The sequence below is a fragment of the Podarcis gaigeae genome (assembly GCF_964106915.1).
Source record: "Podarcis gaigeae genome assembly, chromosome: 13".
Classification (NCBI taxonomy): Eukaryota; Metazoa; Chordata; class Lepidosauria; order Squamata; family Lacertidae; genus Podarcis; species Podarcis gaigeae.
In genome coordinates, this window is record NC_139689.1 from 17,339,522 (window position 1) to 17,353,111 (window position 13,590).

General features: G+C 47.4%; 1 protein-coding gene across 3 annotated transcripts in view; it reads left to right on the forward strand.

Moving 5' to 3' along the window:
* The window catches only part of LOC310829165 (integrin alpha-X-like), a 29,630-nt gene extending 16,592 nt beyond the window's left edge, over positions 1–13,038 (forward strand). For all 3 annotated transcript variants that reach the window (XM_083707320.1, XM_083707321.1, XM_083707322.1), the window contains exons 15-30: positions 329–459; positions 1,721–1,884; positions 2,391–2,542; positions 3,095–3,226; positions 4,542–4,615; positions 5,686–5,827; positions 6,339–6,449; positions 7,535–7,617; positions 7,704–7,787; positions 8,587–8,659; positions 9,099–9,206; positions 10,278–10,355; positions 10,498–10,620; positions 11,712–11,804; positions 12,363–12,473; positions 12,578–13,038. In XM_083707320.1, coding sequence (XP_083563446.1) covers positions 329–459; positions 1,721–1,884; positions 2,391–2,542; positions 3,095–3,226; positions 4,542–4,615; positions 5,686–5,827; positions 6,339–6,449; positions 7,535–7,617; positions 7,704–7,787; positions 8,587–8,659; positions 9,099–9,206; positions 10,278–10,355; positions 10,498–10,620; positions 11,712–11,804; positions 12,363–12,473; positions 12,578–12,673 — 1,755 coding nt within the window. In that variant the 3' untranslated portion in view covers positions 12,674–13,038. The remainder of the gene's footprint in view (positions 1–328; positions 460–1,720; positions 1,885–2,390; positions 2,543–3,094; positions 3,227–4,541; positions 4,616–5,685; positions 5,828–6,338; positions 6,450–7,534; positions 7,618–7,703; positions 7,788–8,586; positions 8,660–9,098; positions 9,207–10,277; positions 10,356–10,497; positions 10,621–11,711; positions 11,805–12,362; positions 12,474–12,577) is intronic.
* The last annotated feature ends 552 nt before the right edge of the window (positions 13,039–13,590 follow it).

Here is a 13,590-nt window from a genome sequence, read left to right on the forward strand (position 1 = left end):
AGATGTGACAACTTGCATCCAGTAACTAAACAGCACATTTTATAAATTCTGGCTGTTGTGAAACACACACACACACACACACACACGTACAAAGAAAGTGTGCGTCCTTTTTCAAAACTATTAAAGTTTGCCCTATGCAGATTTAATTAATGAATCGTTTAAAAGACTTAAAATGGAATTGATTAATTGGCTAATAGTTTCTTAATTGGGTCTAAAACAAAGGCGTTGGAGAAATGGGCAGGCGGAATAGCTGAACTGATCTTCATCTGCTGAGGATCCCTAACCTTCCTTGTTCCCCTATTTTCTCTTTCCCCCTCAACATATTTAGCGGATTGCTGCCAAGTCTCTCCCCCTGGTGCTTCATTATTTCGGACAGTCCATCCAAGGAAGAATGGATCTGAGCAAGGATGGACTGACTGACCTGGCTGTCGGGGCGCTAGGAAGCGCAGTGCTGCTTCGGTAAGCATGGGCAAGGGCAGTAATGGGTGTGGATTGTGGGCAGGCCACAAAGGGCGGGACATAATTGCAACGTGTCTTCCCCATCTGCCTCAAAATTCTGCATCCTGAACTAGATTTTTAAAACCTGCACAAACCTGTTGCGTGTACTCTGGCCAACTAGCCGTCAGTTTGGTGCCCCCTAATTGCCTGCCTTTTTCTGAGCATGCCTTGGCCTGCTGTGGCAATTGCTACACCTTCCTGCCAGCTGTGATATTGCCCCCATGTGGTGGGGAAGAAGAAGGCTCTTAATATATCAGACTGCTGGGAGTGTGGATACGGTAGCTCAAGGGTCAGCAAACTAAGGCCTGGGGGTCGGATGCGGCCCACCAGGCTCATAAATCTGGCCCATGGACCCTGCCACCCACTCGGTCAGTCCTCTTGTGCTGTGGACGCCTTGCCGTGCAGGGACTGACTTCTGTGAACTGGGTGGGAAGCTCCTGCCGCCAATCCGAAGCCGCGGACGGCTCCGGGCAGGTGGCGACGCTGGTGTGGCTTCAAATTGGCTACAGGAAGTTCCTGCAGCCAATCTGAAACCTCTTCGCCTGCGGCTGAGGTAGACCCGGCGTGGCCATGGACAGAGAGGCTGGCGGGCAGGCGGCAGGTCTGGGCTGCGCCATGGGCATTGTGAAGGGCGCATCGCGGTGCTTCATCCAGAGCTTGGTACACCTGCTGGCCCTGTGCCTGGCGCCCGGCTCGGTGTTGCTGCTGGTGGCACACTCAGCGGCCACGCTGGAGCAGCTGGAGGGCAAGCTGTGCGTGGCCTGCCCGCCAACCTGGCCTCAGACAATGGGCCGCAGCGCATGGTGCACACCTCCTGGGAGCTCCACAGGAATGGGCTGATGGAGCGGCTGTTGCTCGTCAACAATGCCGGTGAGCGGGCAGCGCAGAGACGTGCTCCTGAGCACGTGCAGAGTGAGTTTCTCCTCCAGGTCCGGAGGCAGCTGCAGGACCGGCTTGCAGGGTATTTATATTTTTCAAAATATAGCCCGGCCGCCCACAAGGTCTGAGGGACAGTGGACCGGCCCCCTGATGAAAAAGCTTGCTGCGTTAGCTGAAAGGCCAAGCGTGCTGAATATGAAGCCCAGAGACCTCTGCGGAATCTGAGTGGGGCACTTCCTGCTCCAGGAAGTTAATGTGGGGCTGGGTTCCAGACTGGGCCTGATCCAGGACTGCTGCCAATTTGGACAGCTGTTGGTTTGACTAGGCCTCCCCTGCCTCCCAGATCTCGTCCTGTTTTCACAATCAACTCTTCGCTGACTTTCTCTCATCGCTGGATCCCCTTGGATGACCCCAAATGTGGAAGCGGGAACATTTCAGGAATTGCCCCCCGTGGGAAAACCAGTCTTTGCTTCAACCTAAAACTCATCAGCACAAAATGGACCCACGGTAAAGGCACCATCTCAGTTCTCCTTTTGCTTAGTTATTCTTCTCATTCTTTTATGAGTCCTCTCAGTGTTATTTATTTTTTGTGGACTTGTTTGTTCCTTTCCCCTCACTTATTCTCTCTGCAGCTGCTCATTATCTTATCATTTTTCTTTAGATCCCATTCTCACAGCCCGACTCTTGTTGCTCATGTTTTCTCACTTATTTTTCTTATCCATTCCCTCTTGCGTTAAAAACGATGTTTAAGATCAACAATTCTTTCTGACTTTCATTTTCTCAGCGATTCTCTCATTAAGTTCATAGTGACTCCAGAGACCCGCTTAGCGCAGGAATGGGGAGCCCCTGGGCCTCCAGATGTTGCTGAACCACAACCCCCATCAGCCCTAGCAAGCATGGCTATGGGGCAGGAATGATGAGAGCTGGAGTTCAGTACATCTTGGACAGCCAAAATGTTTAGTTCGTTCTGCTCCTGTGATCCAATTTGTTTGTATGTTTTGGAAAGAAAATAGGTGCCCTGCAAGCTGCGATCTCATTTACTCTCCGGTCTGATGCTAAGCAGTCTCCATCACGCCTGACGCTAGAGAATGAGGCTTCCACATTCTCAGACACCATCCTGGTGGGAACTGAGTCAATCTGCGTTGACAAGATTCTCCATGCTCCAGTAGGTTGAAATATGGCGCCCTGGGTAATTGTAGTTTGTGTGTGTGTGTGGCAGTGCTAGGAATATCTAATGCAGAATTATCTCAGCACCTCACCAGACTTTGGCTCCCAGAATCCTTTGGTAGAAGCCATGACAGCTACAATGGTCTAAAAGTGATACAGTGGTACCTCAGGTTAAGTACTTAATTCGTTCCGGAGGTCCGTTCTTAACCTGAAACTGTTCTTAACCTGAAGCACCACTTTAGCTAATGGGGCCTCCTGCTGCCGCTGTGCCGCTGGAGCACGATTTCTGTTCTCATCCTGAAGCAAAGTTCTTAACCCGAGGTACTATTTATGGGTTAGCGGAGTCTGTAACCTGAAGCGTATGTAACCTGAAGCGCATGTAACCCGAGGTACCACACTACAGTAAATGACCTACCTGTTGGAGAAACACTGATTTTTGGAAGCTCGCAGTATTTAGAAACATTACTGTGGGAATGATCACTGCATTTTCAGGGAGAAATGTATTGGCTGGGTGGAAACTTGTGATTCCCTTTTTTTTACTGTCTTCCAGCTCTGCCTGGATGATTCCTTTTCTCCACTTGTGCTGCGGGCGGATGTTACGGCTGAGGGGGAACCAGATACCTCTGCAAGGAACCTACGCCCTGTCCTGGACCCTGGAACTAATTTGTCCACTGAGATCAAGGTCTTATTTCCTGGCCATTTCCCTTCAAGCCCATCTCCTAGGACCTAGGACAAGGCTCCTCTATCAAAGGAACGGCTCAGCCCAGAGTACTTAGTACAGAGGGCTTTGTTGACTGGGCAGCCCTCAAATGTTCTAAATAAAGGAACCTTGCTTAATCTAAGCAGATCTAGGCCTGGTCAGTGCCTGGGTGGTGGAACCATGTGCATGCCACAGGGAAAGTATTATAAATGTAATAATAAATACTGAACGCACAGTGGAAATAGAAATCAGCAACTTTGTTGCCTTAGTTTGTTTAACAATGATGACCAAAAGAAATACAGTGGTACCTTGGTTCTCAAACGCCTTGGTACTCAAACAACTTGGAACCCAAACACTGCAAACCTGGAAGTAAGTGTTCTGGTTTGTGAACTTTTTTGAGGAGCCAAACTTGCTCCGGTTTGAGTGCCATACTTCCATTTTGAGTGTTACGCTGAGTTCTGTCTGTTTTTGTGGCTCTTTTTTTGTTTTTGTGACTGCGTGGAACCCAGTTCAGCTACTGATTGTGTGACTGCAGTACATTGTTTACTGCTTTCATTTTATGGATCAGTGGTCTCGTTAGATAGTAAAATTCTTGTTAAATTGCTGTTTTAGGGGTTGTTTTTAAAAGTTTGGAACGGATTAATCCATACTGCATTACTTTCTATGGGAAAGCGCACCTTGGTTTTGGAGCGCTTTGGTTTTGGAACAGACTTCCGGAACGGATTAAGTTTGAGAATCCAAGGTACCACTGTAGATGAAAAGATAAGGGGGAAAACATTCTCACAGAGAACTTGTATGCTTGTGTAGACTTTACCGAAATATTTATTTATTAATTAAAACGTCTCAGCCATGCTTCATTCAAATATATCTCAGCACAAAAACCCAAAATGCAATAAAAGCAAAACATGACCCTGGTCTGGCCCAAGCAGTGACCCCAGCCAGGAGGCGTCTCTTGGCCACAGAGACCTGGGGTCCCAGGGTCACGTACTGGTAATCCCATTTCAATAATTAGTCTGGAAAGTCAGACCAAGGAGAAGCCACATTCCAGCAGGGCAAAGCCAAACAACCTGAGCTTAGAGTCCAGGGGGCAGGGGCAGGCCAAGCAGAGTTAAGGTTGCAATGAGGTTAGCCAAACAAAGCGAGAGGGCAGATCCAGATAAGCAAACTCACGCAAGCTAGGAGAGGTCCCAGTAATCCAAGCAGGTAGCACCATGGATAGCTCCAGGTAGCCTCCCGGTGGGAAACCAGACAAGACCTTGGAACACCCTTGGATGCTCATTTCCTTTTATATTGCCAGGTTCCCTTCAAGCAAGACTGCGGCCCCGATAAAATTTGTGTATCTGATCTTCGAATCTCCTTTAACTTTTCAGGGTGAGTAGCCTATTTTGTGCCTATGAGGGCTATCCCAATATTTTTTTGCTGCCCTTAGATGCTGTGCCTCCGGACCCCTTCCCGGTCCGGTTGGAGCGTGGTGCCGATAGCGCTGAGGTTGCAGGTTCAATCCCCCTATGGGGCAGCTGCATCTTCCTGCATCACAGGGCCAACTCTGCAATGCTGTGATTCCAGTGGTGCCCAGCCACTGACCTTCACCGAGGCAGCAACGCTTCTGAACATCGCAGGAGGGGAGAGTAGTGCTGTTGTGCTCAGGCAATGCTTGTGGGCTTCCCCCAGGCATGTGGTTGGCCACTGTGAGAAAAGGATGCTGGAAGTGGAGGGTGACTGGCCTGATCCAGCAGGATCCTTCCTATGCTCTTACTCAGAAACAAGAGCCAAGATGTGCAACCCTGCCATTCTCTCGGAGGTTGCATGGGATGTTGGGTTGTGACTCTCGGCGAGTATGAAGCAGTGTACGAGCCAAGAAATAGACCACAACATGTGGGGGTGAACCTCTTTAATCATGTGCTTGCTGGTTACTTTAATGTGCAACCTGAGTGTTTCTCCCAGAATTCCTCATACACCAGGGATCCCGAGAGCCCCTCTTGACTCACAGATTATTGGCTTTCTTCAGGCACTTTGAGCTGAGGAGTGGGAGTCAGGTGATCTGCTTCACCAGCTAGAACAAAGTGACATTGATCATTAGGTCAAATTCTTTACCATCGTTTTCTTACAACTCTAGTGGTGTGACTGTGCCCATTTTACAGAGTGAGAAACAGAGGCGAAGAGACAGAGAGACTTGGGAACATAGGAAGCTGCCTTCTATTGACTCAGGCCATTGGTCCATCCAGCTAAGAATTGTCTACACTGACAAGGCAGTGTCTCGCCAGGATTTTGGACAGGGTTTTGTCTCAGCCCTACTTGGGGATTGAACTTGGGACCTTCTGCATGCAAGGCAGGTGCTTTAACCACTGAGCCATGTTGCCCAAAGGGAACTTCCAGCTTGCCCAGCGTCTAACTAGTGAGTTCCTGGAGACTGAGCAAACGTTTCTCTCAATAAATTTCAGGTCAAAAGGTCTTAAACTGAGTCCAAATTTCATACTGAACTTAACACTGAAACTTGAAAATGTGGGAGAGGCAGCGTACAACCCACACCTTTCATTTTACTACTCTTCTGTTTTGTCCTTCCGAGGGCATTCTGTTCTTCAGGTGAGTTGGATGAATAATTAGGGGGTGGGGGAGAGTAGAAGATTGGGGAAGGTTGGAGGCAGAAAATGCCTTCCTGCATTGCAGGGGGTGGGATGAGATAACCTTTGCGGTCCCTTCCAACTCTACAATTCTATGGACGTTACAGAGACTTGTATCTTTTCCAAGGGAGGGGAAAGGAGCTTGTGAGGGGCAATTCTGAAGGGTGGGAGGGGAGTTGACCCAAGGGGGAGAGGCTAAGCGGTGCCTTTGGTCCCTGGTTCAAGATTGCAGCCTCCCTTGGCTGCTGTTCGTTTAAACAACCAAGACCCCTTGGAAAAAAGTGCATGCGACCCCATGCAGTTTCACTCAAGGTGGAGGTGGCGGGGAGCCTCACCTGTCTTAAGCCTTTTTGCCTGTTCATTCTGTTTTCTGCTACTTTGTGGTAAAGAACAGAAATCTCTATTCCTCCTTTGTAATCCGCTTGTGATTTTACTTATGATTATTCATACACCCCCTCCATCCCTCATTCAAGTCCAATTGGCGTCTCTCCCCGGCCTGCCAAATGCATGGACCCCAAGGAAATGCGTCAGTCCGTCACAGCTCCTGCCGCTTCAACCCACCAGTCCTCAAGGGAGGCACCCAGGTAATGAGTGGAAGTGGAAGCCTGAGAAAATCAATGTGCGAGTGAAATGGAATAATTGGGCTATGAGTGAGATACTGAAAGTGTGTGTGTGTGTGTGTGTGTGTGAGAGAGAGAGAGAGTTTAAGAATGTGAAAAAGGTACAGGAAAGAAAACAGGGTGTTAGATTGTGGTATATGATGCAGTTATAGGCAGGGCTGCTGGTGTTCCCCAAAAGCACAGAATTCAGCATTGCTCTTTCTATTTTGGTTCTTAACTCGCCCCCCCCCCCCCGTTTCTCATCCATATGCCGGGATAGGGGATCTTGACACTGGACGGCGTGTGTAGTGATATCTAAGAAGACAGAGAGGGCTGTCAGATTTGAAGAGTCTGAGTAGTCTTTTGCCTTTTTCTGTATGTAAAATAAGCCAAAGGGAGCAGATCTGCTGCGCCTTGTCAATTCATACAGGCTGCGGATTTTGGGTTTCCGCCAGGGCCAACTCAATAGGGTGGGGAGGTCAGATGTTTGCTGGCACTCCAAGACCAGCAGAGGGCTCAGCTCCCCAACAGCCCCTCCAGTCTCTTCACTTTGCACAGGGAATTCAAGAAGCTCAGGAGCAGCACTGAGAGAATATTTGCACACCATGCGTCTTCCAAGGCATGGAAATTGTGGAGCTGGTTATCTGGCTTAACACAACATTTAATTTGGGGGTTCTGGGACAGTCGGATGCGGAGAGCACACTTTCCTGTTGATATCAGATGCCTTTGACTCTGAACCAATGGCTTCATTGGGATTTTGAACTGTCTCCCCCTCATTCTAGCTGACTCTCAAGACTTAAATGATCCAACACTGGTTCGATTCTACTGAGAATGTCCAACAGTCAAGAAATTATCAGTTTTAAGATGAGAATAAATATATCTAGAGGTCTGGCATCTTCTAACCTTCTGGACCTCTGTGATCTATCAGCTGTGCCACCATATTGAAAATGGGCCTTCGGTCTTGCTTTTATTAAAAAGTTTAAGAAAGAATGATGAGGGTGGGTAACAGAGCCGAAATGGAAAACCGTGTGTCTACAGACTCAGCCATTTCTGCCTTTTGTTCTCTCAAGGCCGTACTCCAGATTTCCCTCCAGTCCTCAAAAGGCGACTCCTGGAATGACACTTTTGCTTACTTCGACATCCGAGCCCACAGGTAGGGGAAAGCACAGAGTGTCTCTGCCTGCCTCTGCCACTTCTCCTTGCCCATCACTAACTCTCCTTTCGCTTGTGGCCTTCCAGTGAGAACGAGAACGACACACTGAGCGACAATGAGGCCACAGGCCGGCTACCTGTGCTGCACCGAGTCAACGTCATCGTGAAGGGGTAATTGAACACCCACACACCCTTGTCCCCCACGGAGAGCCATGAGGGAGGGTCAAAAGGAGGCTGTACATTTTGGACCTTAAACATCACATATCTGGAAGGAACCATAGCACAACGGAAATGTGTGTGTATTGCACTCCAAAGGACCTGAGTTCAGTCTCTAGCATCTCCAGCTGAACAGCAGTGGGGAACTTTAGGCCTGGGGGCCAAATGCTTCTCTGTCTGGCCCTTGGAGGCACACTGTCCTCCTTTGCACCCTGTGTGGTTTTGCATGGCTGAAATCTTGAACCCTGATAACGCCTCTTGTTTGTCTGGACAAAGGAGATGGGGGAGTGAGTGTCTGTAGAAACTAGCCAATATGCTGTAGATAAAATTTGCCGCTGTTGCCCTGCCTACTTTTGTCTAAGGCCCCTCCCACTGTTGACATGGGGCCTTTGGGAGGTTCCTCAGAAGGGAATGTGGCCCCAGGATGAGTAAACCCCCCACCCCCGAGTTAAAGGGGTGCCATACACATGCATCATGAAACCTCTTGATTCCTCTTGGGAGCAACAAAATTGATCATGTGTTCTAGCTCTTGGGGAAAAAATTGCCAGGGGTGGGAAATGCTCACTCCTTGGAGCCACAGAGAGAGTGAAAAATTCAGAGTTTCCTACAGCCTGAAAAGTCCCACGATACGTCATGATTTTTAGCAAATCCAGAGTGCCTTTGCTCTGGCATCTCCCTGTTAATTTTGGCAAAATATTCTGTTTAATACTGGACGCGATCTCGGTAACCTACATAAACATTTGTCCTCCCCCAGGCTGGCGTCCACGGCGTACCTTAATTTCTCCACCAAGATGCCAGAGAAGAAGACTCTCACACATGCCTTTGAGGTAATGTGTCTTCTTCTCCCTTCTGTAGACAACCACACAGTCCAAACACCGGTCCACCCTCCTGTCGTGTCTCCCTGTGTCCGTACTTTAGAGCAAGAATGGGGAACCCGTGGCCTCGAGATGTTGGTAGATGACACTTCCCACCTTCCATGACAGATGGTCATTCTGACTAGGACTGATAGGAACTGGTGTCCAACTCGAGCTGGAGGACCACTGGTTCCCCAGTCCTGCTTTGCAGGAACAAATCTCTTTGAGGCTCATCTCCCAGCCACCCGGCCCACTAAGATCTGAGGGAGAGGCCTCAATTTCAGTTCCTTCCATTTGCGACCTGACAAGAATTCCCCCCCCCCAACAGTTTTTGACCACCTGTTCAATAACTTCTATCATCTTTCCGCTGATCTCCCCCCCCCCCCCCCAATTTCCTCTTCTGTTCTGGCAGGTTAGAAATTTGGATTCGACCGCTACTCCAGTCAATGTGACCTTTGAACTCCCCTTCAACACTGAAGTCGGATTCTCCTGTAATGTAACCCCATCCCACAGGGATGTGGTGAGTAAAAGATTTGAGGAAGGAGGCGCTCCAGAGCCTTATAAATTCAAAATTGTGTGAGGTGGGATTTCTGGACAATTGGGGGTGGGTGGGAGAGGGGATAATGGAATGAGAGTTGAATAGATTTGGAGGGGAGGGTGCTTCGGAGATACATCTTGTTTGTAGTATATATAATTATTACTATTATTATTTAAATGTTTATAATCTGCACTTACATAAGCTATGTGAGAATGGCCTTCAGCATATAAAATAGAAGAAAAGTCAGTCCATATATATCCGTAAAACCTAATTAACATCAGTAATACTGGCTGGTTAAAAAGAGAAACCCACTTTATGAAGGCCTGTCTAAATAGTACAGTTTTTGGAAGACATCTAAAAGAGGGCAGTGACAGTTCCTGAGGAAGTGGTGGGGAGTTCCACAGGGCAGGGCCTGCCACACTAAAGGCTCAGCTCCTAAGAAAGGCTGTCTGGACCTCAGGGGGATGAGGAACCACCAGAGAATGAAGTGCCCCCTCAGGTGGTCTCCGTGATCAAGGTGGAGTATGAGGGATCAGGCAGTTCTTAAAGTACTTTGGGCCCAAGTTAAATCAGGGCTTTGTGGATTAACACAAGAAATGTGGAGCTGGCAAATCAGCAACAAGCGCAAAGTCTCTCAGCAGTGGAATAACATATTGCCAATAACTTCCCCTGTGAGGTATTTGGCCTCTGCGTTCTGACCTTCTGGACCAGATACAAGGGCAGCCCCACAGAAAGCAAGTTACAGAAATCAAACAAAAACCAGCGGTGAACTCAGACAAAATGCTACAGTCCGCATACAAGTGGTACCAGCAGCTTGGGTGACCTGCAAGCCCTTCTGCAAACAATGGCAGCAACAAAACCTCAAGTGGGGCCTGGAAACCCCCAGAGGCAGCCCAGGGAGAGCTGGACCAGCTCAGCGGATGTGAAATGATGACCTACTGTTGAGTGAGGGTTGGGGGGCAGAATATCCTGGGAGAGGGCATGGCTGGCTGGCTGGCTGGAATACAGGAGTGCCACCTTTACCCCTACAGAGTATTGCCTGTTTCCTTCCAGATAAACCCATCCTCATGTCCGATAATGCCCTTGCTCAGAACAAGACACAAGACTGAAGACCTCAAAGGACCCGTCACAGTAAGAACCCGGTGGAAAATTCAGGGTTGGCTGGTGGTTCATAGAAGGGTGTCTCTCTTGCCCAGGACAGACACACAGCTGCCTCTGGAGTGGAAAGGACATTTAGTAACCCCAAGGTTCTCTGTCTTTCGTGTTTTGACAGAGAGGGTGCCTGGGGGCCACTGTCTGCTCCAGGTTCCAGTGCCTGATCGCTAATCTCTCTCGGGGAGAGTGGGTCAAGTTCAAATTTTCATGGAATTTTAGCATAGACGACATCGCTAGCAAGGTGAGTGGTGCTCCCTTCAAACTGTAAGGAATATGGTTGGAGGGGAAGTTTCCATTGGAAGCTTGGAAAAATAGGACTTTTTTTTTTTAAGATTACTTTTCCTAGATCAACCTCCACACCTGACCATTTATTTATCATTTGTATTTCTTTTAAAACATTTATATACTGTTGTATATCGGACAGATTGAAAGCGCTGCACAAAATAGTAAACCAATAAATTAAATTGGACACTCTGAAGCAGCACCTTGCTTTTGGAACCTCCCTGCGGTTGATATTTGGCAAATGTCCTCCTTTTATTGCTGTTCTTTTAATTGATTGCAGCAAGTTTACCCAGACATATAATTCAGTTGCCTATATCGGTTTAAAAAGTTTAATTGGTTTTGTGTTTTAATTCTAATTATTGTACGTATATTAGATGTGGGTTTTTTTAAAAAAAACTTGCTTTATGGGTTATAGCTGTGTTTCTATGCATTGTTTTATATGTACCACGCTTAGAGAATTCTTTGAGTAAGCAGTGTGTACATTTTTAGAAATAAAACAAAATAATATACAACCCATCATAATATTAAAGTCCTAATAATACAGTCATCACAATCATGGACAATGCACAGACCAATATTAGCGCCCTGTGTAAAGTGCTAAGTTTTCAGCATCTTAAAGAATGTATAAACATTCTGGTGGGGTGGAAAATAATGAAACAGCCCTCATTTGCATTTAGCTGGCTATGGGTGTCTCCCTGTAGCTGACAGCCTTTCTCAACCTGTGGGTCCCCAGAAGTTCTTGAACTACAACTCCCGTCACCCCTATCTAGCAAGGCCAGAGCTCAGGGATGATGGGAGTTGTAGTCCAACAACAGCTGGGGACCCACAGGTTGAGAACCACTGCATGTAGCAGGTACAGAGAAGCTTTGGCCCTCCAGATGTTGCTGAAGTCTTGGCCAGGTTTGCTAAGACTGATGGGAGTTGTAGTTCAGCAACATCTGGAGGGCCTGAAGAGTCCTCACTCTTGCCCTAGAGTTGTGCCAGGGAGAGAGGGGAGACATTGAGGACCAAATGTTATTGATCTGTTTAATTTGCCTATCGATCCTACAGCTGACGGCCCAGAAACTCCATCTTCGGAGCGAAGCCTCTGCAGTGGTTGATGAGACCAGGTTTTTTCAGCCAGAAGAATTTCAGTTCAGTCAGGTAAACTTGCAGGACATGGTTATGTCAAGGACGTTGGACGCGCTGTGTGTGCCTCACCGTGCAAATAGTGGAGCTGGTTACTGAGCCCAGTTGCATTGAATCATAGAAATGTAGACTCAAAAGAATTGTAGCATTTGAAGGGATCTCCAAGGTCATATCTAGTCCAATCCCTTACAGTGCAGGAATCAGAACCAAATTATCCCCAACAGATGGCCACCCAACTTTTGTTTAAAAACCTCTAATGAAGAAGAATGCACCACCTTCCAATGCCTTGTGGGCCTCAAAAACCTGTTTCCAGTGCCCTGGAAAGTATGAAGTAACATTAGGGATGCCTCTGAGGATGTGCAGAGTTCTTACTCAGCACAATCAGCCTCCCCAAACACCACACAATAAGGCATCACTTTCCCTGATATGTTTTGGTGACATTTAAACACCTGAACATACTAGCAAATTTCTTTTTTTGGGGGGGTGGGATCAAGTCTGGCCCAGAGGATTTGAGGGGCACTGCTCATCGTTATGGGCAGCAAGAACTCTGAGTGCCTTTCCTCTCCTTTGCAGATTAGCACTGAAGTTGAGCTGATTTCGCCATTCAATCCCATTCCCATCATAATTGGCAGCACCATCGGAGGAATTCTGCTCTTAGCCATCATCGCGGCAGTCCTGTTTAAGGTAGGCATCTCTCACTTTTGCCATCAGACAGACCTTAGAAGAGATATGGGATGCCCCGACAAGACTTAAACCAGTTTTCCCCTCTCTCTCTTCCCCCTTTCCAGTTTGGATTCTTCAAACGCAATCGAGTGTCCCTAGCAGATGAAATTGCATCAGAACCAGCTGGGCCCGGTGAACAAACTCCTCAAGCAACCAACTAGAATACAAGGGAAGGAGGAATCATGTGGATCTGGGAGGCAGGACCTAAGGATTCCCTGGGGGAGAGGAATGGGATTTGAGAGGAGTCGTCTGGGATCCAGGTAGAATGCTAAACTTAAGAAATGTTTTGAAGGAAGAGCAAAAAGTCTGCCTGGCTACACCCTAGCAATTTTGGCTGCTTCCAGACAGATGGCTCCTAGCACTAATAAATCGTTGCTGTTCTGCTGTAATCTACAAGAGGAGTTGCAAACTGATTTCTACATTAATTGGGTTATTTCAAGTCGCCTGAGTTGCCATTTAAAAACAAAAATTCTGACTGTTCCTTAAAAACAACACAAATAAAAATGACTTATTTATTTATATAGCACTGAAGTTTAATTTGTTTATAGGCGTGATTGCTCATTGCTACTCACTTGAATTGTCAGAAATTAAAAGGTCGTGCTCCTCATTAGCCATGCTTTGGAGTAGACCCGTTAAAGTTAATTAATACGACTAACTTGGGTCCATTGATCTCAGCGTGTTTACTCTGTGTGAACCTTAGTTGGACGTGTTTAATGTTTGTGTTGGATCAGAAGCGTTTGATAAGAGAAAACAATGTTGCTAAAACACTAGTGAGTGGAAAGTTTAGGGGTTTTTTTACGGGGGGGGGGGATATCAGCATAGTGCTAGACCACTTGTTAATTTAAGCAGTACTTAAATTAGGGGGGAAAGATGGGAGGCGGCTTTGGGGAAACTCTTATTAAAATATGCAGATACCCAGTGGAATGTGTTTGACAGAATGGGTTCGGTGCAAGTGTCTGGAAATACTTTGTTCTCTCTGTACCAAGACATGTTGCTTCTGCCGTTTTGAAACAGAGGAAGTTGAGGCACAGTGAGCTCAGCAGAATGTCCCCATAAATTAAAAGGAATATGATTCAGT